General features: G+C 38.0%; 1 protein-coding gene across 1 annotated transcript in view; it reads right to left on the bottom strand.

Moving 5' to 3' along the window:
* LOC135218284 (probable protein phosphatase CG10417) overlaps positions 1-26,502 on the bottom strand; it is a 186,662-nt gene that overhangs the window by 32,592 nt on the left and 127,568 nt on the right. Inside the window, exons 4-6 of the mRNA XM_064254492.1 lie at positions 20,567-21,156; positions 566-686; positions 187-421 (exon numbers count right to left, since the gene is read on the bottom strand). Coding sequence (XP_064110562.1) covers positions 187-421; positions 566-686; positions 20,567-21,156 — 946 coding nt within the window. The remainder of the gene's footprint in view (positions 1-186; positions 422-565; positions 687-20,566; positions 21,157-26,502) is intronic.

Here is a 26,502-nt window from a genome sequence, read left to right as displayed (position 1 = left end):
ATTGCCACTGGGGGACAGCACTGTATTCATACACTGAACAATTTAAGCGATACCCACAAAATTTGAATTGGGCTCCCATTCGTTGGAAACTATAGCTATATAATTACTGGGTAAGTCTCATATACAAAAATTCATGTTCTGAAACATTAAACATTAACTATTAATAGGTGAAGAAAACTAACTCACCAATAGCTCTGGAAAGATTAAGCCCTCCATTGACACGACCATCTTCTGTGACTCTCCCACCTGCTTTAATTATTCTAGCAGTTTCTTCGTCATCCTCAGGCTTATGGTCAATACTCATGTCAACTGCACTTCCATCACGGCAGACCACTATGCGTGAGTCACCCACATTGGCAACATATAATTCTGATCCTCGAATAAGAGCTAAACATGCTGTACATCCACTATCAAATCCAGGCTGTGAGGAAAAATTGATACAAATTTTTACAATTTTATGAATTACCAATACTGAGAATTTAACCAGCAACCCCATAAAAATCACTTCAATTAATGAGGCCTACTATCTCAATAATTTTCCAACAAATACTCCAGTAAATCACACCTCTTCTTTCATGTTCATTGCAAATTCTCTGTAAGGGTCATCATCATCAATTTCTTCATCTTCGTCATCTTCCTCATCATCATCATCATCTTCTTCACTATCACCCTCATCCTCATCATCACTATAAATAGAGTAAAAAAAGAAAAATGTCAAATTATATGCGTGTTGTACAACATAAATGCAATCTTATCACTTTACTTAGGTTTAAGTCCAAATAAGGGCACAACTGCGTTCTGAATATTATTAATAATTGAGCAAGTCCACTAAATATCACTATTTTTAAAGTAAATTGTATTTTTCCTAACTATACAACCCTGAGGTCCTTTACATTACGAATTCTTTCAGCGTTAGGCTAGAATTGGGCCACTGAAGATTTAACAAGGTAGTTAGGCAGTAATTGCTTGTCCACTAGTCGGGAGTCCCGCCTGACTTGATGTAAACATTCCACTTTGCTTTAGGCCCAGGAACAGACTGAGGGGTGGCATGAAGTGGACCTAAATGTAAAGGGGCCTCAGGTTTATATAGTTACAACAAATACAATTTACAGTCCTTTACATTAGGAAGAATCAATCATAAGAGGGACGAATCTGAAAGTGTTTTATGAACAGACTGGTATTTGACCCCAAAGGTCTCCCTCACGGTTGTAATAGCAAGGAGGGGAACCTAGCATCTGTCCACTTGGTCGGAGTATGGGAACTACGTGACCAATGGCCAGACGTTTGAACCACTTCATAAAAGGGAGATAAGCAAAGCCTCTTATGAATAGCAAACAAGAACCTTCATAGTCGGTAGCATAAAGACAAATATTTAAGCATTGGGTTTGTCTTATGCCAAGGTTCCCTTCACCCCTAGTTAGGGAAGGGAAGGATGCATGCCTATATCCTAATGAAAGGATATAGATTGGAGCTCTGCAAATATAGTTTGCCTGCATCAGCTACCAGTTCCAGAGTGTGATGACTGCGACTCTGCCCACAAGAAGAAAGAAGAATGGAAAAGAGAAAAAGAGGAGCCAGTCACTCTTATCCACACCCACATTCACACAGTTCACAAAGGTGAGAAGCAACCTTGTCCACTTAAAGCTGGGTAAGCTAAACATTCATTTAGCAGCCACCACAGGTCCCAAGGAAAAGGTGCCCAAGGACCTATGGGCTATATCCTGAAGGTAGAAGGAAGTGAAGGTGGTCTGGTTGGCCCAAACCACTGCCTTCAGTACCTGTGGAACCAACAGGTTCTTGCAGAACGTAATGGCAGGACCAATACAGGCGGCCCTCAGTTAGTGGCAGGGGTTCCGTTCCATTTGCTATTTACATTCATATTAGTATTTGAAAGTCATTAAATAATTTTTATCATAAAAATGTATTTAGTCATGAAAAGATGAAAACACAGTAATTAGTGAATCTTGCTCTATGATGAAATTCACGATTTCATTAATTCTCCAAAATATACTATATTTGGGCTCCACAAAAAAGTAAGTAAACTGATTTATGATGAGTTTAGAGCATACTTATGTAAAATACATCGGTAGTTTGTAGAATGGTGTAACCACAATCACATTGTGTACAATTAGTACGTATGAACGAGACTGTAGGTTTGGTGACGTCACGGTGATCATGTGTATTTTTTTCATGAATGAATATAAATTTATGATAAAAAATAGTTCCTGCACTGATTACAGTACCATACTGTAATATTAATGTAACCACATCAAAATAATCATTGCATACTGTAAACTTGTAGTGTATTTTTGTCTTTTGAAAAATGCTTTCCCCAAGAAATTATTCCTTGAGGAGGCTTTTTATTATGAAGATATGCCAATAATATATAAGATTTGCATTTTATTATGAGTATATGACAATAATATATAAGGTAAAAATAGTTTTATTACGTTTACGCTTCGTCGCCGATCACAAACAACAATACGATAATCTATGACAATTATCGTTTGTATGACTGCAGTGTTCAGAGAAGTTGATTACGTTATACCAAAACAGTAATGAAGTTCGAATTGAAAATTTATGTTTTCCTAAATGTTATTACTACTGTAATTACACTACTTCTAGTAACATTTCTAAAAGGTTGAGAATGACAAAGGTGCTGTGAAGTGTAACTCAATGTTTACATTTCTGTTTACATCAATGATGTGGAATTATTCCATGAATAAGCTATATATTATGAAGATATGCCAATAATATATAAGGTGAGAATGATTTTATTACCTTTATTGTCAGTTAATATCATAATGTGAATCTGTTCATGCATTTGCTGCTTATCGAAACCGGACGAGGCTTAGCCTACCACAGACAAGCCGTGATGCTGTGATTCATACCATCGATATAGACTGAGAAGTGGTCCAAGGAAAAACCCGTGATTAACTGAATCCGTGATTGCTGATCCGTGACTAAGCGAGGCCCCACTGTACAGTGGGCCCCCCGTATTCACGTTCTCACACATTCTCGGATTTCTCTCAGGAACGTTTCCTTGCATTATTCGCGGAAAATTCGCGCATTTGCGGTATTTTTCTATGAGAAATATCCACAAATTCCTGGTTTTTTTATCAATTTCATTATAAAATGCACTTTTTGTGATAAAACTATTAAAAAAACCAAGTATGAAAATTTTTAGTGGTTTTTCTTGAGTTTTAACTAACAAAATAGGCTGTTTTTAGCATTTTTAAAGGGGTTCCAAACATTCGCGGGTTCTAACTATTCACGGGGGGTCTGGTACGCATCCCCCGCAAATACAGGGGGACCACTATATTTATAAATATATATATATATATATATAAGATATATATATATATATATATATATGATATATAATATATATATATATATCATATATATATATATATATATATATAATATAATGTTTCATAATGCAATTATTGTTTTGGTAATACAATTAATTCCCCTCAGAAACTGTATAATAACGTAAAATGTTTATTTTATATTCAGATTCCCACATTTACAGATATGTTTAAATGTGTAATTCGTATTGAGACATACGTAAAGCGAACAGAGAGAAAGTTAGCTCTGTCCGCAAGATAGCCCAGTCTTCAAACAACTGAGCTAGGTTGTTTTTTATCATTTGGTCGAGCGTGTTTAGAAGAAGGTTCCTATAAGAGGGTGACATAAGAATTACTCAATATTGCATCAGATCTTTCGGGAATCTTCCATACAACAATATCATTTCATGTTTACTTGCAGTAAACATGAAAGCAGTTAGTTGTGGAGTGGAAGATTCAGTGACGTCACAGAAATGTAGATGGTGTATCATCTTGAACACGTTACTAAACCGTTTTGGTTCCATAACTCATGTTTTTGTATAAAATGGTCACTCAATATTACTAGCTGTGTAATTTCTTAGTAACATATTAATTACTTGTGGAAACCGAACCGTGTTATTATTCTTTCTGTGGCACCACAAGTTTTGAAGATGGTGACAGGCCTTTCTTTTTGAGTGAAGTTTCAAGTAATTTGAGGTATACTTTAAGGTTTTGTTTACAGTGTTTGGAAAAAATTATTACCTTTTACGCATTTTTCTTCTATTTTGTTCTTTTGACATGTACATTTTGTGTGTTTAATGTTTGTACTATCATTGATTTTACTACTGCTTTTCATATAAGTTTTTTTTATATTCTCATTTTGTTTAATTTGAATATTTCTTATTGTATAATCTAACACTTATAAATTAATTTGCATTAAATTAAACTTCTTTTCAAATTTAATTATAGCTTTATAATTTGAATTAAATAATTTTTTTGACAAACTTTGATTTAATTTTGTTTAATAATTAGTTTAAGAATTAATTAAACTTTTGTTTTAAAGTAATAACAAATTTCAATGAGATTGTGAATTTCACATATAATTTTTGAATTTAGAAATAAATGTTAGTATTTAAAATCTTTATGAGCGTATTATTTACCTACCACCAGTATTACAGTGGTCCCCCCTTGTTCAGGGGGAAAGCGTACCAGAGCCCCCGTGAATAGTTAGAACCCCTATAAAAATGCTTTTTTCCCTCCTATTTTGTTAGATAAAACTCAAGAAAACCCACTACAAATTTTTATACCTGGTTTTTTCAATAGTTTTACCACAAAAAAATTGCATTTTATAATGAAATTGATAAAAAACATTAATTAGTGGATATTTCTCATAGAAAAATACTGTGAATAGGAGAATTTTCTGCGAATAATGCAGGGAAATGTTCCAGAGAGAAATCTGCGGATGTATGAGTACGCAAATTTGGAGAACGCGAATATGGGGGCCCACTGTAGTATTAATATTTTATTTAATTTTGTTTATTTTATTTATTTATTTATTTTTTTTTTGTATGGTGCTTTTCCGTTGCATGGAACCTGTGGTTATTCAGCAACGGGACCAACGGCTTTATGTGACTTCTGAACCACGTCGAGAGTAAGAACTTCTATCACCAGAAATACACCTCTCTCACTCCTCAATGGAATTGGCAAGAATCGAACCCGCAACCATCGAGGTGGGACGCTAATACCATACCAACCACGCCACTGAGGTGCTTATTATTTAAGTAAAAACATAGATTGGTAATTGTGCTGTTTTCACCAAGTAAATTAGATACAGGGAAATATGATATTGTTATGATACAATACAGTTTCATACATACTTACCTGGCAGATATATACTTAGCTATAGACTCCGTCGTCCCCGACAGAAATTCGAATTTCGCGGCACACGCTACAGGTAGGTCAGGTGATCTACCGGCCTGCCGCTGGGTGGCAGGAATAGGAACTATTACATTTTAAGGACAGATTTTCTCTTCCACCTGTCTCCTGCAGGGAGGCTGGGTGGGCCATAATCGTATATATCTGCCAGGTAAGTATGTATGAAACTTTATTGTATCATACAATATCATTTTCATACATTCAACTTACCTGTCAGATATATACTTAGCTGATTGGCACCCCTCGGTGGAGGGCAAGAGACAGCTATTTACTGATTAGACAGGTAAACAACATACGTTGTTGGTAATAAATAAAACCTGGTTCCTATTGTTTCGACCAAGGGTCGACTTTCTATCTATTGCTAGTATCTGCTTCGTCTCAAGAGCCTTAGCGAGGATGTGACCTATGGCTAAGAGTTCTTGTAGATCTGTCAATGGGGTCTTATCCACTTACTTGACAGAATCTAGTGGGCATTTGTCAATGGGGTCTTATCCACTTACATGACAACACACCTATGCCTACTGGCATAATTAAGGAGCACAACACCGATCCCGATCACCTGATCCTAACACGAGGGTTTGTGCTTAATTTGAAAAGAGCTATCCCCAAACTAATTTCAAATAACCCAAAGAAAATAGTATACTTATGTTAAAATAAAATTTTTTAACTCACTAGTTAAGGATCAGTGTCGGCTCCCTATCCCAGCAACATATCCGTAGACACGTAACCAAGAGAGAAGGATCTCTCATAGGTCAACTTGACCTCCTTCGTGCAAAGAGAAGACAACACAGAGTTGCATCTCCCGTAAATTACAGCTAATATGTCTCTCACGACATATTGTTATGGAAAGAACAAGAATTGTTAAAAGCTCGCACTTCAAGTGCTTTTAATTCTCAGCTGTTTGAAGGAATCAAGAAGTTACTTAAGAAGTGCTTTAGAGATCACACTGTTCCAAAGAAGACCAGGGCTTTCTTTGAAATTGATCTCTTCTGGATGAAGCCTAGAGCCTGGCTTGCGCCTGGCTGGCGCCTCGCGCTTGGCTGGCGCATGTTGCTTGCCTGGCGCCTCGCGCCTGGCTGGCGCCTGGCTAGCGCCTAGCGCCTGCCTGGATCCTGGCTGACTTCTCCCCACTTGCTGGAGCTTCGAGCTTGTTAAGAGTCTCGAGGAAACTGTCGATGTCCCCACATCGGACACTTTTTCCCATTTGTTTGCCTCTAGCGCATCTGTGCCAGGTTGGAGGCCCACTCCTTCTCCTCATCAGACAATGACAGTGTTTATTTGGACTCTCTTCCTCTGGCGTCTTTACGCCTGTTCTGGTATTTTGGCGCCTGATTGGCGCTACATTGGAACATCCACAATCGTTTATCAGGAGACTGGAGAAGGGTGGAAGAAATTCTTTCACTTTGAGCTTTTAGTCTCTCCGGCAAGGGGAGATGATTTTAGTCAGCTACATCCAGAAGACGATAGGAAATCTAACAGTCCTAGAGACAATCTTCCTCCGAGGAAGATCCTTCTTGAATACTTCTGTTGCTAACGAGCACTCTTCCTACACGTTGATGAGTTTTCTCGTTGCAGATTCTTCCCTATCCTTGCCCGAAGGAAGGGAAGGAGCCTGGAAGTTTAAGGAGACTCTGAGCTGAAATTGGGAGGACTCCTGATTTCTAGCTCTTTAATGTATCTCTCTGAACCTTCTGGGAAGTAGCTTGAGCCCTCATCGCATTCCAAAGACTCTGTCATCAAACGTTTAAACCTTTTCTTCCTCTGTAGATGAAGACGTAAATACATTGCCTGGACAACGAATCCTTTATCTGAAAGCGTTGATTCAGGAATAAAAGGCTTTAGTTCTTTTGCCAAACATATTATGCTGGCAAGAACCCATTGCCGAGTCTTTATAGAATTTGATTCCAGATTCCAAAGCCCAAAATTTCACTTGTCCTTTTGGTCGTTTAGGACCAAGAGAAACATTTGATGAGGAGCAGTTCCATCTTGTCAGAACACGGAATCTGAGGCCCAAAATAGGATCCCATTCTAAGTATAAGATCTACTCTTGTCGTATAGAGGTATTGTATAAGATCCTGAAGATCTTAATTCTCTGCTGTCTCTAATACTCTTTGTCGAGACCGAGTATATCCTTTTACTGTGTTCATTGATAGCAGAAAATACCAAGGTCATTCTTCCCTCTGAAAGGGAAGAAAACCACTATGTGGTTCACAGAGGTATCAGAAAGGACAGTTTCCCCCTTCACTCTAGCACGATCTGCAGCAACTCTATGTCTTTAGCATATTTGAAGGAGTTATCAAACTTCTCTTGAAAAATCCTCTCATTCATGTTTAATTCTGGTCAGTCTGCACGCAGGCAGACTCAGAGTGGATAGGTTTTTCAGGTCCATTATTTATAACAGATTCCGATAAAATGTCTACTCTTAGAAAAGCCTTCCGACACATGCTGAGAGAAGAACGTGACCTCTGTGAATCCAACCTCTCTATGGCCAAAATGAGGCATTCATCTTCTTCCTTTGACTCCCATTTATCTTAATATCTGTTAAGAATATATATAACTAGGGGAAAAAAAGGCTAAAGTTTATTCCTCTATTTAAATTAAAGATGGCGTATCTTGCTACCCCTCTTGTTTCGAGGAAAAAGAAGCAGTCTATAAGAAGCTCGTTCATCTTCTACCTTGCGAAGAGATCTGTGAATACTTTCCGCAGGTTCTCACAACTCTTTCCAATAAATGTTAAACATACGTTAACAGTTATTATCGTCGATCGAGAAGGTTCTCACGGACGTGCAAAATCTTTCATCGAACCTGGTAAGGATCGTTACGTTCCGTGCCTGTTTCCAATAGGTTCTCTTTTGTTAATGCGAACAGGGGCGAAAAGAGAGATTCTCGATGCTTCTTGCGATATGAGAGTCGTGGAATTGGCCTAAATGATTAAAATCCATCATTTTATCGTTTCCTGAAAGCGACCCTTTTCCGATTAGACGGGTAACGAAATCAGGAACGAATTTTGCCGTTACCGAGCCTGCTGTCTCGCTAAACGAGAAATTATCTTGGTTGGTGCTTCTGGCGCATTGCGCCAGACTGGCGGCGCCAGGCTGGTGCGCGCCAGGCTAGCACTTCTAGCGCATTGCGCCAGGCTGGCGCTTTCTTCTAATTCTCTTTATGTTATGTGCCAGAACATCTGTGCCTTTATGGTACCCGACATCCTTACACATGTTAATTCCGTTCTTAGTAGGAAAAAACTCTTATATACGTAGTATAGTCCATTCAGGGAAACCATTTCTGCCACGAAGAGAATGTTTCCCATCCCACTCATCCATCTTCTCTTGAGCAATATCCGATTCTAAAAAGGTGGTGTGCGTTTCTCGAAAGACTTGACCATACCGTAGTCTTAAAGTGAATTCTCTACTACATCCATCTTCTCACTAAGCATGTATTCTAATAAGCCATGCTTTCGTAAGCATGAGAGCATTATATAATATCATGTTCTGCTGCGTTAGAATCCTTTAATAATGTTACCTACGGTAAACAGCATTGAAAGGTTATAATATCTTTCTTATTGAAAGCTTCTTAGCAAAAGGCAGACAATATTTTATTTATGTTAGCTTAACTATCCCCTCCATTCAAAACTAAGTCTGTAGAGGGAATATACGGTTAACCATTCGATCCCGTTGGAGAGAGAGATGTAACCGACTGCTCATGACCGAAAACTGGATGGTACTGTATTGGCCTTACAATACAATGACAGCCCAGCCGACTCGTTCGCTGACTGGCTGCATTCATCATGAGTTGCCAGTTACTTCATTCAATGAAGGAATATAATAAAATTATTCTCGAAAGCCTAAGGAAGCTCTCAATAATTAAATTTAAGCACACAACCTTTGTTAAATACCGAAGCCGAGTAGGTATTGTCGTAACAAACCTTTTAAGCGAAGTCCTTACCAGGAAAATCCTGTAAGGATATAGATAATTCCGTAGCGAACCACAAAGGCAACTATGGGATGCGTATATGACTTGTCATTCAGTAGTCGTTTCTTAGTACATTCTTTCCTCTCCGATGCAGAGAGAGAATGGAAATCTTGCCCTCTTCGTTCTTTTCGTCAATAAACACGAAATAGTATTAGTCGAAAGAGATCGCAATGAAAACCCTAGGATCAAAGAGAATCCCTCAAATTTTTTAATCTCTTAGATATAAGGCCGTATTCTACGCCTCTATTATCTGGAAGAGCCTCTAATCAATGAATGAGAGCTCGTACGAATCTTGTTCAATTTGCAAACGATTGCCACTCTTTCTGTAAATGGTTGGTTGCATTATTTTAGAAGGGGGAAGATTTTAATATCGTCTTATTGGTAATGAACTAATTTTTTCAAATAAAAAAAAAAAGGTCGCTAAGGTCTTATAAACTGAGAGACCTGCCCCCTTATTGGCTTCCAATTCCGATCTATCTTCCATTTCCTGTCCATCAAGTTGGGAGAAGAATGAGCAACCGGAGGAGAGCGCCTGCTTTCGTAAGGTGAAGAGCTTTTAGCAGTACCGACTCTTAACCTGACAAGGGCTATGGCCGCCTGTGCTACATCTTGAGTCCCTGCCAGGAAAAGGCCGAACTTGCTCTTGCCTTTATTGCATTAAGACTATCCTGACAAGGGCGACGGCCGCCTGTGCGACAACTCCCGTCCCTATCAGGAGAAGCCTCGAATGTCTTTCCCTTTTTCACCTTTGGCCTGAGGACTCCTGGTGGTTGTCAGGCTCTTCTTGTAGGAGAAAGTGCCTGGCTCTAAGCAGGAGTATCTTGCCTAGAATACTCCTGGCGCCTGGAAGGAGTATCGTGCTCGGAATACTCCTGGCGCCTGGCAGGAGTATTGCGTTCCGAATACTCCTGGCGCCTGGGAGGAGTATTGCGTTCCGAATACTCCTGGCGCCTGGGAGGAGTATCGTGATCTGAATACTCCTGGCGCCTGGCAGGAGTATCGCGTTCCGAATACTCCTAGCGCCTAGGAGGAGTATCGCGTTCCGAATACTCCTGGCACCTAGGAGGAGTATCGTGATCAGAATACTCCTGGCGCCTGGGAGGAGTATCGAGCTCAGAATACTCCTGGGGCCTAGGAGGAGTATCGTACTCAGAATACTCCTGGATCCTGGCAGGAGTATTGCGTTCCGAATACTCCTGGCGCCTAGGAGAAAAAATCTTGCTCGAAATACTCCTGGCGCTTAGCCAGAGTATCGCGTTCCGAACACTCCTTGCGCCTAGAAGGAGTATCGTGCTCGGAATACTCCTGGCGCCTGGCAGGAGTATCTCGTTCCGAATACTCCTGGCACCAAGGAAGAGTATCGTTGCTCAAAATACTCCTGGTGCTCCGAATAAGCTAGAAGCTTAAAAGTTATTATATATGTTTAATCACTAAACGAGATTGATAATCATTTGATCAACAAATATTCTTTAATATCTAATTCGTTCTTCCCCGAATAGATATATTTTCATATAAATGTACCGATGAGGAATTTGTTGAAAAAAGATAAAATCATTTCAAACCCCCATGGGATAGAGCCCCCGTCTTGTTGTACGGGGGACGAAAACAGGATAGGGCAATGCCTCTACCACCACTGCTATCGAATGATATCATATTTTAGCAGTCTTTTTTGAGGTTCTGATACCCATGACGAGATTATCTTGCATCTTCATTTAATCTACGCCGTTGAATCTTTCTTCTCCTTATTCGTCGAGACGATAATAATAAGGGGAACACATTGAATTAGGATGCCTTTCCAATGGCTATCCCTGGCAGTCTGGGACGTTCTACAGAACCTGCCGAGGGGACGCCTGATCGGTGGGGATTCTCCATAACCTCCGTAAGGCTTTCGACATTCCTTCTCCTCTGGGCCTGGGAGCGAGACAGAGCCGATCAGACGCACCCTCTATTGCAATGGGGAACACTATATTCACTTCTTACCTTTTAAGAGCTCGCATTTGAGCTACATCCATTTATCTTCAATTTGCAAATATGAAATTGTAGATTCTGTGAAGTAAGAAGGTGATGAGGATGCAACAACTACTAGTACTGTTAATACTCTAATTGCTCGTTAACACAGAGTAATAAAGCTTCTAAAGGAAGCGTATATAGTTACTTCTCTGACTTCCCCTAACTAGGAAGAAAGATATAGATTTCCTCAATCAAATTCTAATACTTATTTGTATTAATGAATAAATATAAGTAATTCCCTTTCTTGAAAGTGTTGAGTGTCTACCGAAAACTTCGGTAGTTACACCTAATGTAATCTTCGAAATTTTCGAAGTTAATTTTATCAAAAAATTACTAAAAGTTAACAAAAGCGTATGCCGAACCAAAGATCCATTACTTCCCTGTAAAAGTTAGCCAAGAAGATCAATGGCGAAGAAACACGAAAATCAAATCAGGAGGAAAGCAAACGTATTGTTTACATTCCCAGCGACAGAGAAAATCTGTCCTTAGAAGGTAATAGTTCCTATTCCTGCCACCCAGCGGCAGGCCGGTAGATCACCTGACCTACCTGTAGCGTGTGCCGCGAAATTCAAATTTCTGTCGGGGACGACGGAGTCTATAGCTAAGTATATATCTGACAGGTAAGTTGAATGTATGAAAAGTTAGATTTAAAGTTGTTGAAGGCCTGATGTCCTTTAATTAAGATTACTTCACACCTGTTTTTTTTTTTTTTTTTTTTTTAAAGAACTTACTCATAATTTTACTTGATTATTAAGTTCTATACGGAATCACTGTTACCTTTAAAGTATTCAGTTGTTTAGTATTTGTGATGAAGGTTCAGGTGTCTGGCTGTTGCGAGGTAATTAGTAACCAGGTACTTGACCAAATCGTGCACCAAGTATAAATGATGTTGCTTACCAAGGATTAAAAGTGTCTCTTGCTCTAACATGTGCAAATGTTAAGTGTAGTATCCAGGTGCTTAGCACTTCATCACAAGTATTAATGTTGCCCAGATCCAGGAGGAAAACAAATCACATATTTTGTTAAGGGAGTGACCATATAGCTGTTTTTGCATTTTATTGTATTAAATTGAGAAATATGGCTCAGTTCAATCTCAGAAATTTTTAGCAGCCCCTTCCATCCAAGTGTTATCTGAAACCACTCTGACTAAGGCACAGTGGAGTGCTCTAGCAGTAGGATGTGGTGGTCATGTGACTAGTTGCATGAGAAAAATAGAAATCAAATGCATTGCCATGAAAGCATTAATACTCCGGTAGAATAACTGATGAAGATGAGTTAGAATTAGCTCAAGAGTTGTTGAATGTAGCACAGGCTGACCTTCTAAGGAAGAAGAAAAGAAAGAGAAAGTGATGTGTGTTAGAACTCAAAATGCATAAAAGCAGAAGAAAGTTTGATTAAGCTGAAAATGCAAGCTGAAAGAGAAAGAGATGACAGAGAGAAACAAGAAAGAAGAGAAACAGAAGATGAAAAAGTAGCTGAAGATGAAAGGCAAAGGATAAAAGAGGAAAGAGAAGTTGCAAGACATGAAAGGGAGATGAAATTGATAAGAGCTAGATACACATTACCTGTAACACTCTAACCCTAACCAAGGTAATCAAGACCCTGTAGTTTACTTACTAAAGAGGCTCCAGATAAGTTCTTTGATCACTTTGAGAAAGTGGCTTCCGGTATGGGATGGCCAGAAGATAATTGGTCAGTTTTGCTACAAAGTGTCTTGATTGGTAAAGAGATTAGTGCTTATTTAACCTTAACAGCTGATCAGTGTAAAAACTACAAGGTACCCTAACACAATGTGCTACAAGTTTACCACATAACTCTACAGTGCTATACAAATAAAAGATTCAGAAATTTAAGAAAGGATGAAAACATAACTTTATAAAGTGAGAGGGTGTTTAAAAAGATTGGTTGGAGGCAGCTAAGTTACAACTTTTGAAGAGTTAGAAGAGTTAGTTATTTTGGAGCAATATCTTAAGAGGTATTCCTGAGCATATATTAGCCTATTTGAGAGAGAGGGAGGCTAAAAAACTTGACAAAGCTACTACACTGAGTGAAGACTAATATAATTAGTAGCAGGCGAGATTACAATGTCAATACCAGAATCAACCCCACACAGGTTTTAAGTCTTATCCAGGTTTCAGGAGCAATTTTATAGATGGGAAACCTACAAGTAATAATACTCCTCAGCAAGTTAATGTGAAATCCTCATCTAATTTTGCAAGACAGTTGCAAAAGCCTAATGTTGTCTGCTTCAAGTGTGGAAGAGCAGGACTCTTCAGTCAGGAGTGTTATCGGAATTATCAGCAGTCAAAGCCTGTTGATAAAATAGTAAGAAGTGACCAGGTGAAACAGACTGTTAAGAACAATGTGGGGAAGAATCAGGCTACAGGGAAGACTGAAACTAAACAAGCTAAGTGTTTAGCAACCAGTGGAAATTAACTTCAAACAGTGTGTGGCTGACTAGTTTGGAGGCTTTTAAGCCATACATCTATGAGGGTAGCCTGGCAACTCAAGAAGAGTATGCAGGTACCAGTCAAGATTTTACATGATACAGGGTGTAACCATACGTGGTGTTACGTGGTGCTCGCCCATTGTTGGAGAAGAATCTCAACAGAGATTCAGTGAATTGGTGACAGGGAATGTTGATTTGACTGTGAAGGACTCACTGGTTGTAGAAGGTGTACATGTTCTGTTGGGAAATGAAGCTGGTGGAGTGCCCTTTGTTCCCTGTCCTGTAGTGACAGACAAACCGTTGAGGATTAGTCCTACGGTAAAGTTAGAGAAAAATAACCCCCACCTGTTCCCTAATTGTGTAACAAGGAAGATTACACCTAGTGGTGAAGAAACTGAGGATTTGCACACCCAAGAAGGATCAGGCAAAGGATCTTCAAACTAACAAGAATTGTTCCAGGGGTGATGCTTTCCATGGAGCTGACCAAGAAGGGATTTACCAAGAAGATGATGAATCTCTTGTTCCTGAAGAGATTCCAAGTAGTCAGTGTGTTCCTGAAAATAGCAGTGAAACTACAATGGCTGAGTTAGCAGATAGTGAAAGTTAAACCTTTGAAGTTGGACAGGTGACAAGAGAAGAGCAAATGGACTTGCAGAAGAAGGATGTATTGTAAGCCGACTTGTTCTTTTAGAGCTGTTGATCAAAAAGAGATGCAACAAACTCCTATCTGTTATTACCTGAGGGAAGGTTTGCTGATGAGGAGGCATAGACTTACAGATATACCAAGAAATGCTGAATGTGGCAAATATCATCAGATTCTGATTCCATATCCATTGAGGAACCATGTGGTAGCAGTAGCTCATGAATCTGGACATATGGGGATCAGAAAGCTTGTGGAGAAGATCATGAGATAGTTTTTCTGGCCTGGACTTCATAAAGATATTAACAGCTTCTGTCATGAGTGTCATACCTGCCAGATAGCTGGAAAACCAAATGAAACCATTCAGAAAGCCCCCCTAAAGCCTATAGAAGTTAGAGAACCCTTTAGCATGGTGATAATAGATATGGTAGGACCACTTCTGAAGACGAAGAAGGGAAATTATTATCTGTTGACATTAATGTGTCCTGTTACCAGATATACTGAGGAGATCCCCAATAGAAACAGCTAGCGAAGTTTTTCTCAAAGTTTGGGATACCAGAAATTTTACAAAGCGATAGAGGAATGAACTTTACTTCTGAGTTATTCCAGGATGTGATGAACTTGTTAGGGGTGAAACAGTTATAAACTGCTCATCATTCAGAAACTCAAAGAGCCTTGGAAAGGTTCCACCAGACATTGAAAAGTATGGTGACAAAGTATTGTTCTGAGTCAGGACATTGAAAGTATGGTGACAAAGTATTGTTCTGAGTCAGGAGAGAATAGGATGTTCACCTAATGAGATGATTTTTGGAAGAGAAGTGAGAGGACCATTTAAGATTCTTGCAAAAAATTGGGAAGAAAATCAAAAGGAAATCTAAGGAGAGTGTGAGAAGAACTTAAGGGAAAGGTGGGAAGAGATTAGAAAATTCTCTTTAGAAAATCTGAAAGTGAGTCAAGAGAAAACGAAAAGGAAATATAAGACTACTTCGCTAAGAAGTTTTAGTGTTGGTCAACAAGTGTTATTGTTTCTGCCAGTCAAGAGATTTCCCCTTACCAATAAATTTCAAGGTCCTTATAAGATAATTGAGAAGTTAGGTGATAGAACTTATGTGACTGAAACACCAGACAGACGAAAACGACAAAGGAAAATGCATGCGAACCTCTTGAAACCTTACTTCTCAGAAACTAAAATTGAAATTGTGTCCATAACACGGACAACTTCATCCATAGAAGACGATAAGTGTTATGAATTGGGAGCTGAAAGCAAGATGAATAATTCTTCAATTTTGGAAAATTTGGAGGATAAACTGAAACATCTGAATGTGGAACAAGGTGAGGAATCGAGTGAAGTGATTAGAAGCTTCACAGAAATTTTTACAGATGTATTAAGACATACTAATTTGACCAAACATGAAATCAAGATCCAAGATGGAAAATCATTCAAAGAGATTATCGCCTATCACCGTATCATCAAGATATTTTGAAGAAAGAAGTTAGTTAAGTATTTGCTGCAACATGGATTAGCAGAACTCAGTTCGAGTCACTTCAGTTCTCCATGTGTGTTAATGAAGAAATCTGATGGCTCATTTAGGATGTGTACTGCTTATGGGAAACTGAATTCCCTTATTGTGAATATTGAGCAAGCCAAGTTTGTTTCCAAGATAGACATATTGAATGGATATTATCAGATACCCTTCGATGAAGATGCTAAATTGCTGTCAGCTTTTATTACCTCTTTTGGACTATATCAGTATACTGTTCTACCATTTGGTCTGATGAATGCGCCTGAGGCATTTCAACGAGTGATGGATCAACAGCTAGGATCTACAGGAGGAGTAGGTGTATACCATGATGACAGTCATTCACTCTACAACATGGAAAGAACATCTGCAGATTCTGAAGAAAGTTTTCAAGAAATTACAAGAGGCAGGACTTACAGTCAACCTAGAGAAGAGTGAGTTTGGGAAGGCAACTGTTCAGTATCTTGGGTTTAAAGTTAGAACAGGCCTTCTCACTCCAGTAAATGCTAATGTAGAAGGTATCCATAAGGCTACCCCACCTACTACTAGAAAACAGCTAAAAAGATTTTTGGGCATGGATGGATTCTATTGTCGTTTCTGTCCAAATTTCTCGGCCGTAATAGCCCCCTTGACTAACTTGAACTAGTCGCAAAGCTAAGTTTTAACTTCAAGACCAGTGCTTCAAGCTCCAGACTTTCAAAAGAAATTTGTGATACAAATTGATGGCTCTGATTGTGAAATTGGAGCTGTTCAACTTCAAGAAGATGAAAATAAATATCTACACCCTGCATGTTTCCTGTATTCGAAACTGAAAAAGCATCAGAAAAACTATGCAACAACAGACAAGGAAACTTAGCCTTAATCACAACCTTGAAAAAGTTTGAAGTGTATGTGAACAGACCTAGGAATGAATTAGTTTTAGCGTTGTCTGATCACAATCCCGTCATTAATTCAGCGGAACAAAAATCATAATCAAAGACTAACCAGGTGGTCTTTGTTCTTGCAACAGTATAATTCAAAAGTTGAGTACATATTTGGTAAGAACAATGTAATTGCTGATTATTTATCCCATTGTGAATCGTTGGATTCAACCCCGGGATAACTAATCTTTTGGGGGGAGGAATCTTATAATATATGAGTATCATAATACAATTGTGGTTTTAGTAATACAATTAATTCCCCTCAAAAACTGTGTATAATGATGTAAAATATATATTTGTATGTTAAGATCACCACATTTACAGATATGTTTAAATAATGTGTAATTCGTATTGACATACATAAAGCAAACAGAGAGAGAGAAAGCCCAGTCTTCCAGTATTTCAAACCACTAAGCTAGGCTGCTTTTTTCATTTGGTTGAGCCTGTTTAGAACCCATCTGAGAAGGAGGTTCCTAAAGGAGGATGACATAAGGATTACTCAATATTGCATCAGATCCTTTGGGATTCCTCCATACAACATCATCATTTCATGTTTATTTGCAGTAATTAAAGTTTCTATTACTAGAAAACCATTTAAGATCTCTAATAAATTAACTCTTATCTCTTTCAATATTTAAAAGAGGACTTAACAACTCGTAAGTAGTTAGTTGTGGAATGGAAAATTCGGCCCATTCACTCTGGTATGCTTTTTTTCACTCATAGAATGATGCATTCGATTCCGAGACTCACGAGATGAAGAGGCTATTATGCCTCTCTCTATATGTCTCTCTCTCACGAGTTTCATTTCCATTACCATAACGAAACTCATGTTTTTGTATAAACTGGTCACTCGATATTACTACCTCTGTGTAATTTCTTAGCAATATATATATTAATTAGATGTGGAATCTGGACAGACAGTGTTATTATTTTTTTGTGTGGGATCACAAGTGCTGAAGATGGTAACAGGCTTTTCTTTTTTAGTGAAAAGTTGCAACTCGTTTGAGGTATGGTATTTTTTACAAATATTCTGAAATGCACTTTAAGGATTTGTTTAGTGTTTGGATAAAATCATTACTTTTATGCATTTTTCTTCTATTTTGTTCCTTTGACATGCACAGTTTTGGTGTTTAATGCTTGTACTGTCAGCTTTTATTGCTTTAGGAAGATGACACCATGTGCCAACCATAATTGGGGAAAGCAGTTGCTGTAATCAAGTTTCCTCACCCTACCCCGAGCGGAAGAGCATGTTAAAAGAGGCCTCATTAGACTTAAGGGGGCCGGCCGGAACCCCTATATATGGTGGTATAGGGCGAAAAATGCAAAGTCATGAAAAAATTCATGGAGCTTCATATGGCAATTGAGAATACGTATACGAAATATTTTGTCAAAATTCCTCTTACTTTCGTAGTTACAGGGTAATTAGTAAACATAACTCAATAAGCCTAAAACATTCATCCGTACTAGAAAATGCAATATTTCTTCTGTTATCGTAAATTTTGATAATCATTGGCAAAGAAATTGTGAGAAATGGCATCTGTAGAGATTCCGTGGCTCACAGAAGCGAGTATCTGGTTCAACCATGAATCAGTAGGACCACAGACTTCAAGTAGGCTACACGTTCGAGTTTCACCTCATGACATTCGCTTACTTTTACGTATGTTTATGTATGTTTCGGCAAGAAGTTCATCATGCCAGTGAGGAAAAGACAAGGAAAACATCTCGCTAACATACAGACGAAGAAAAATCGCTCAAGTATTATTACAGAATATCATAATATACGTGTAGTTAGTGAAGAGAGAGAGAGAGGGTTGCCTAGTAACGGCCCCTTCTTGCCTGACAGCACACGTCACACTGTGCCCAAGGCTATAATCTTTGAGCAAAGAGATCTTCATTTATGATAAATAACATAGTTTTGGTTTTTTAATACCCAAAATGGAATATGAAATTCATAATAATTATGATTTATTAAATTGTCTTTGTAAAAAGAGAGTACACCGAGTTTCACCTCTGACATTCTCTTGCATAAACGTTTGTTTATCTTTGTTTCGGCAAGAATGTCATCATGCCAAAGAGGAAAATACAAGGAAAACATCTCGCTAACATACAGAAGAAAATTCGCTGTAATAAGCCAAGTTAGTGAAGGGGAGAGAGGGGGCATCTTGCCTCAAGCAGTGCGACAGGCTACGATATATGAGCAAAGGGATCATCATTTATGATTAAATTATGATAAATAAAATAGTTTTGGTTTATTAATACACAAAAAAGAAATATACATTCATAGTAATCATTATTTATTGACATTGTCTTTATAGAAATACGAAGGAAAACTTTGAACACCCGTATCTCAAACTATACTTATTGACCTTCAAAATCTATCTCCTCACTTAGTTTTAAAGCTATAACATTGGAGGAATTTGGTATATAACTCAGAAAGACATTATAGAACAATCAATCAAATAGAGCCCTTTTTTCCAATTTTTGTTTCGCCTTTTTTTTTTTTTTTTTTTTTTTTTTTTTTTTTTTTTTTTTTCTTTTTTTTTTTTTTTTTTTTTTTTTTTTTTTTTTTTTTTTTTTTTTAGAAATTTTTTCTCGTGATTTATAGGGTTTATTTTTTTACCATATTGAAAAATTCATATCTAGCAAATAAATGACTTTTAGAAAAAAAACTCCATTTGATTGGAGGTCTACATCAGGTCTATATATGGTAGTAATCCCAGGTCTTAATATTAAATATCAAGGGAGGAGATAGAATTTGAAAAATGGTTATTTTCGGGATAAATTGCCCTGGTGTCACAAAACCGAAGGTCAGAGGCGAAAATCATATGCGGTTTGGAGATGTCCCAAGCCACGTTATTAAGTGGTTTGAATGTCAAAGTCCTGTCGTTAAAAAACGGCATTAGCCGGCCGGCCCCCTTAAAACATGGGGTAAACTCCTACACTCCAAACGTGCAGCCAGAGTTACCAGTGAGGTTGAGGTGAAAGAAGACAACATAGAAGAACATGAAGAAAGGAAGGAGAACACCTCTTAATCCTTCCACCGCTGTCAATACTCACCTCATCTGTTGGACTGGTAGAGTCTGGAATCAAAGACCAAACCACAATGATCATGTGAACAAGGGTATATTGCCTGTTTCCTCCGACACACAAAAAAAATAAGGCCATGATAGAGGATTACCTTATCTATGGCAAACCACTCATGCAGCGCTTCCGAAGCGGTTGCCTTACAACCTGAAAGGCAAAGGTGATATATGTGTAAATGTCACAACTGCTGTGAACACTGCCATATGCTGTAGTTTCTGGCTCAATCAACTACAGGCAGTCCCCGGTTCTTGGCAATCTGGTTTTACAGCACTTGTCTAACAACGACAACAACTGGACTCACGGCGGCAATATGCACTGACCTCCGCTTATCAGTGCCAACCCCAGCTTAAGAGCAGCGCCGATCCCTGGTTACTGATATTGGCCCTGACAACTGGGGTTCAGTACCGTTATCGCCAATTTTCAGTTATTGTCACACTGTCAGGAACAGAACCCAGCTCCCAATAATCAGGGACTGCCTGTGTTCATCCTTGAAAGGAAAACTGGTCTGAATTCCTTGCTAGTGTGCTTACTTGACCAATGGGTTTGAATAAATAATACAAACAGCCATAAACCAAAAAATGGAAGATTTTCAAGTATTAATACAATTCACAAAGCATGACTGAAGAATTTATTCTGCGGAATACCTTCCTGCAGTCTTTGAAGACTGGTGGACAAAAGTAATTTATTATTAGTAAGAAATAATTACTCACTCAACATCATCCTCAAAATTGTCATCATCTTCGTCATCATCATCTTCATCGCTGAGTTCATCATCTTCTGATGCCCCTTCTTGCAGTCTTCGATATATAAGCTCAGCTTTCACAGCTGCCTCCCTTTTCTTTTCTTTTGACTCTGCCTCTTTTAAAGCTTGAATTTCAGAATTTTTGAGAAGGGCTTTACCTTTTCCTCCTTTTGTTCCCTTTCCTTTACCTTTACCTATCTCCTGTCCTTCTCCACCATTCACTAAAACTTCCCCATTCTCTAATTTTCTTTCTTTTTCACAGTCTTTAGTGGATTTGTCTTTGCTATCCTCCCTGCTATCTCCATCTAATTCACCATTTGCATGCTTAAACTCATCACCATTTACTTGTGAACTTGTTTGTGGTTCTGTTCCATTCTGGTATCCATCTTTCTCACTCTCATTGAGAGAACTCTCTGCACTTTTAGGGTCATTCTTGCTTAAAGATGATGACGATGACTCAGGACATTCTGATTCTGTTAGCTCAAATTTGACAGCATCATCAGACTTGACATCACTGTTGCTACTTCCAGTTCTTGCCCTGAGAAATGGAGAGAGGACCTGGAATTTAAAAGTAGTGTTAAGTTACAATTAAAGCACAGACCACTAAAATAATTTTGTAGGCTATATTTGCATTAAGCTAGGCTCAACTGTAAATTACATAGGTATTTGAGAAAAGGCAAAATACAAATACAAACTGCAAACAGATACAGTAAAAACTCATTTCACCAGCACCAAGTATAGTTACTTGCATAAAAAAATAAAATGGTAAATAATTAACGCACAAAGCATACATTAAACAATTCCTAAATTTATTACATCAGTTTTTTCATACAAACTCATTAATCAAATATTACATAATTTCTCCGGATGTGGAGATTCCAGTCTCACTAATTTATCAGTCAGTGATGGGGATCCCTCCACCATGCATATTCTCACTCTCTATACGGAAAACCAGTACATGGAAGGCAACCACTCACTCTATTACTAATGCATTTGTACGATAACAGTATTATTTTAAACAAAAGACACATTTCAGTTACCATTTTTCTAATTCAGTGTGGTTTGTTGATTTGACAAAACTCCAAATTACTTTCCAAATTTTTATCATACTTTTTGTACAGGAATACTACTGGAGATATCTGAAACAATGTCTCCACATTCTTCCCGATATAACTATTCTAAACTTGGCAGACTTGTTGTATTATGCAACTGATGAACGTCTTCATGAATTCCAATCTCGAGAGAAGGTAGCTTAATTCAAGCTTCCCTGCTGGCAGCAATCCCTGCATTGCTCCTCCATTTGCAAGACGCCCTTTGACGGCCAATTTCCTCAATCAAGGATTGAAAGCATTAAATGCTTTCGAGGTATTCTTTGCTGCGAGCTTGTGACCTTTATGTATCATATAGTATAACTGTTTTGAACAGCAGTTCCAAAAGGAGCAAAGGCAACTTTTGTTGTCTTTTTAACTGAATACCTTTAAACCAAATACTAATAAAGCTTAGTATATGACTTGGACGGCCCCCTTGCATTTATGGTAATCAATAACATTGGGTTTCTTTACCACCTTCCCTCTGCTTTTGGCCTAGACAGAATAACCTCCCTTTGTTTTAGCTTTAAGAAAAATTTGTTGGTTTTTACCATCTACAGAAGCAACACACAAAAGAGGTCCCTTTCTCCTTTCACATACCTTCTTAGTCAATAAGGCAGTATTTTTCTTTTTGTAAAGGTCCTGGAATAGCTGGTAAAATAATTATCAAGGCCCAAACAGTAACCCTGAAATAAATTATCAGCCTGCTTCGTCAAGTGCATCACTTATTATAAAGTGATACCCCTCACCATTCCTGTTTTCAGCCTGACACCCTAATATCCCTAAAAGGTATACATAGTTACACCGTTTGTACTTTCATACCCCGTATTTAGGGTCTTTTGATGAGGAAAAGGCTAATTGGAGGGGTTGCTGTGGTAGTGTTTAACACTCGCCCCAGTTTTATACCGACACCTTTTATTTAGGTGAGCGAGTCAGAGACTTCTGACATGTCCAATTTAGCAGTTCTCTGGTATTATAGCAATATTTTACTAGAAATGGTGCTAAAGAGGACACATTTCACTGGGCGACACGGCTTCCTCGCCCAGAAATAGATTTTTCCTACATCAAAATCCCTTTTTGAAGCAGATTTCAAGGGGGTTGCATTATGCACGAGATACAAAATTAGTGTATGTAATATTCACATATTAGTAAAGTACTATAAAATACACACACAGTAATACCAGGAAACTTTTACGAGGTTATGTTCCAGACCCCCTCACACACAGGGAATTTTTGCATGGGTTTGGCACCTCTAAAAATGCTAACAAATTCTTACTCCTAGAGTTGGCACTAAAAATTACCCTAATCATGCTCCAAGCATTCAGCTAACTTTTAAATGAAATTAATGTTACTGTAATTTATACTTTATGGGTAATACAGGCAGTCCCCGGGTTACGACGGGGGTTCCGTTCTTGAGACGCGTCGTAAGCTGAAAATCGTTGTAAGCCGGAACGACGCTTGGAAATATGTCTTAAACTAATAAAAAGTTATAAAAACCTTACTTGTAATCCTTTGGTTACACTACATGTTGTTTCCTGTAGTTTTATGTACAACCTGGAGTTATTTTCATAAAAGAATGCTGGTTCTTGAAGGTAAAAACTATTGTAATCCTCTGGTGACACTACATTCTTGAAGTTTTATGTACAACCTGGAGTGATTTTGCCAAATCTTGAGGGCTACAAGAACAGCTGATTACTATTTACGTATCATATAGACTAATTAAAGTAAACTTATCTTTAAATAGGCTTATATATTAGTATCAACAAAACATTTCCTGCCATGAGTCAGAGACCGTTTAATGAAACGAACACTTCTCTGTCCTATCTGTTCAGAAAATAAACGTTACGCCAATCCCCGAGACCATTGTTGCCAAGGCGTCTCTCTCTCTCTCTCTCTGATCAAATTACACTGGAACCTTGACATACGATTGCCCTAATATATGAATGTTTTGAGATACAACAGAAAATTTGCGAAAATATAAGCTTTGATATACAACGAAATATTTGAGATACGATTTTGCGATGAGTGTTAGTTGTATAGGCGACCGATAAATGGCGTTCAGTCTGTTTGTTTGTTGGTGCTGCACGTTAACATGTCGTTGTTTAGTTCGTTGTATTTGCGCTAATTTTTCTTGTTATTTTGTCTATTTTATTATTAACCATGGGTCTCAAAGCTAAAGACAAAGCAGGTGATAAGAAAAAACCCAAGAAAATGATTTCGATGGAAGCATAACATGAAATTATAGCAAAGCATGAACGTGGCGTTCGTATCGTCGATTTGGCAAACGAGTATGGTCGAAATCCTTCTACAATATCCACGATCATCAAGCAGAAGGAAGCTATAAAAACCTTCCAAAGGCATCACCATTATTTCTAAACTACGAACTGATTAAAAAAATAAATAAAAATTAGTTTAGCAATGTTATTTCATTTGTGTTTATTACGTAGTTATTAGTGTACATACGTAAATAAAAAGAGAACAAATCGTTCCCTGCCACCCTTCCCTACCTCCTCCCCCTGCTGGCCTCACATCATCTTTCGTTGTGGTAAGTAAAATTCCTTTCTTTCTTTTAATTGATTTTATTAACATTATCATTTATCACACTGCTATGTTATTTTATTATGTGTGTTATTACTCGTTTATTTGTGTATAAATTGTGTATATGTATTTTAGCTGTGTTTAGGTGTGGTTTCATAGCGCTAGAACGGATTAATACATATTACATTATTTTTAATGGGAAAAAATACTTTGAGATACAACTGTTTTGATATACGACGATGGTAACGGAACAAATTAAATTCGTATGTCAAGGTTCCAGTTACTGGATAATGTCTCTCTTTGGATACTTCGATTTTGCCAAATCTTGAGGGCTACAAGAACAGTTGATTACTATTTACGTATCATATAGACTAATTAAAGTAAACGTATCTTTAAATAGGCTTATATTATTAGTATCAACAAAACATTTACTGGCATGAGTCAGAGGCCGTTTAATGAAACGAACACTTCTCTGTCCATAACTCGGAGCGTCGGAAGACGCCTCTCTCTCTCTCTGATCAAATTACTGGATAATGTCTCTCTTTGGATACTTGGAATTTGCGTTGTAATCTAACCAGAAACTTCGTTTTGTTATTATTACTGGAAACAAGCAATGATTTTTTCATTATTTGCGCTTTTGGACTGTTATATGTAAACTTTGTGCACCGCAAGCTAGTATGTATTCATTCGCTCGGAAACTAGTTCCGCATATGAGGCGTCACTAAAAACCATAGAAAAATAAGACATAAAAAGTGTCGAAAATCATCATAACCTCAAAATTTTTGTTGTAATCTAACCAGAAACTTATTTTTATTAATATACTGTGCTAAACTATAAAGGATTTTTATCATAGTATGCGTTTTTTAAAAGCGTCGTTAACTCGGAGCGTTGGAAGCGTCAGTGTCGTAACCTCGGAACAAGCGTCGTAACCCAGGACGGATTTTTCCATTGAATATTTAAGAAAAAGCGTCGTAACCTCGGAACGTCGTAAGCCGGAACCGTCGTAACCCGGGGACCGCCTGTATACCCAAAAATATAAATTTTCGTAATAAAATTTATTATTTGGATACTTAACTACTGTTGAAGTTAGCTGTATCTCTGCGCCGATTAGGCGAGTTGGCATACAAAGAAACAAAAAAGTCAAATGGCTGCCCAATTGACTGTCTAGTTCACCTGCTCTCCACCAAGTATTTCGAATGTTTTAGCTCACGTCAGAATTCTTGACAGCACATAAGTTATGGGAAGGCTGGGTGGGGTCAACTTTAACAGTAGTTATGTATCCAAATAATAAATCTTATTATGAAAATGTATATTAGGTGAATTGAATCTTACCTACAGTTAAAATTAGCTGATTCCCACATTAAGAAGAGGATGGAGGGTAGTGCCGCTAGGTGGGGAAAAAAAATAAATAAATAAAAAAATAAAAATAAAAAAAGTCCGCTCAGCCAATCCAGCTCAAGGTTTCTTGCGTGAAACCCAAAACATTCTCACCTGATCTGGATTCCCTTCTGAATATTACTACCACCAGAAGTTGGATTCCATTCAGGGAGCAAGGCTCTCATAAATGTGCGGCAACAAGCAGCCTTGTGGAGAAAACCACTTCAAATCAGCCTGAATGAAAGAGGAGCAACGTGAAGGGACCCCTGTGCCTGGGTCCAAAAGCCCTATAAAACAACAGTCACTTAAAATAAATACCTTTATGCTATAAAGGTATGCTCCTATACAAAATTTGTATCTTCACGCTCCCCAAAATATTAAAACCCGGAATATACACAAAAGAGCCTACATGATTGCTCTTTCTTCAGTTTAGGAAAAGACTATCCACTACTAGTAGCAGATTACAGGCTTTAGTTTTCAAACATGATTCTACATACTTAAGTTAGTGAGTGAGTAAAAATCAAATTGCACTTCTACTGCTCTGCATCAATCCTATCCTAAAGTGACAAATTGACACACTAAATTACGTTAAAACTGCTGCTCACATTATGAATGTTTACCTTCAACAAAGGTAGAAGACATGGAGCTAGTTCTCATGCAGTAGCCTCATCAAATACGTCACAGAGGACCTTGTGTTCTTTGAAAAGGACGATCTAGGTTTCTAAAAACACAAAGGAAAAGGTTAACTTTGCCTCATCCAGGCTTAACCTTTGACAAATACATTCTAGCTTTTCTAAACCAACAAAACAAAAAGTTAACTCTGCCTCCTCCAGGATTAACCACTGACTGGTAAAGACAACTAGGTTTTCTAAAACCACAAAACAAAAGATTAATTTTGCCT

Source organism: Macrobrachium nipponense, chromosome 9, assembly GCF_015104395.2.
Source record: "Macrobrachium nipponense isolate FS-2020 chromosome 9, ASM1510439v2, whole genome shotgun sequence".
Classification (NCBI taxonomy): domain Eukaryota; kingdom Metazoa; phylum Arthropoda; class Malacostraca; order Decapoda; family Palaemonidae; genus Macrobrachium; species Macrobrachium nipponense.
This window is presented reverse-complemented; position numbering and strand designations above follow the sequence as displayed.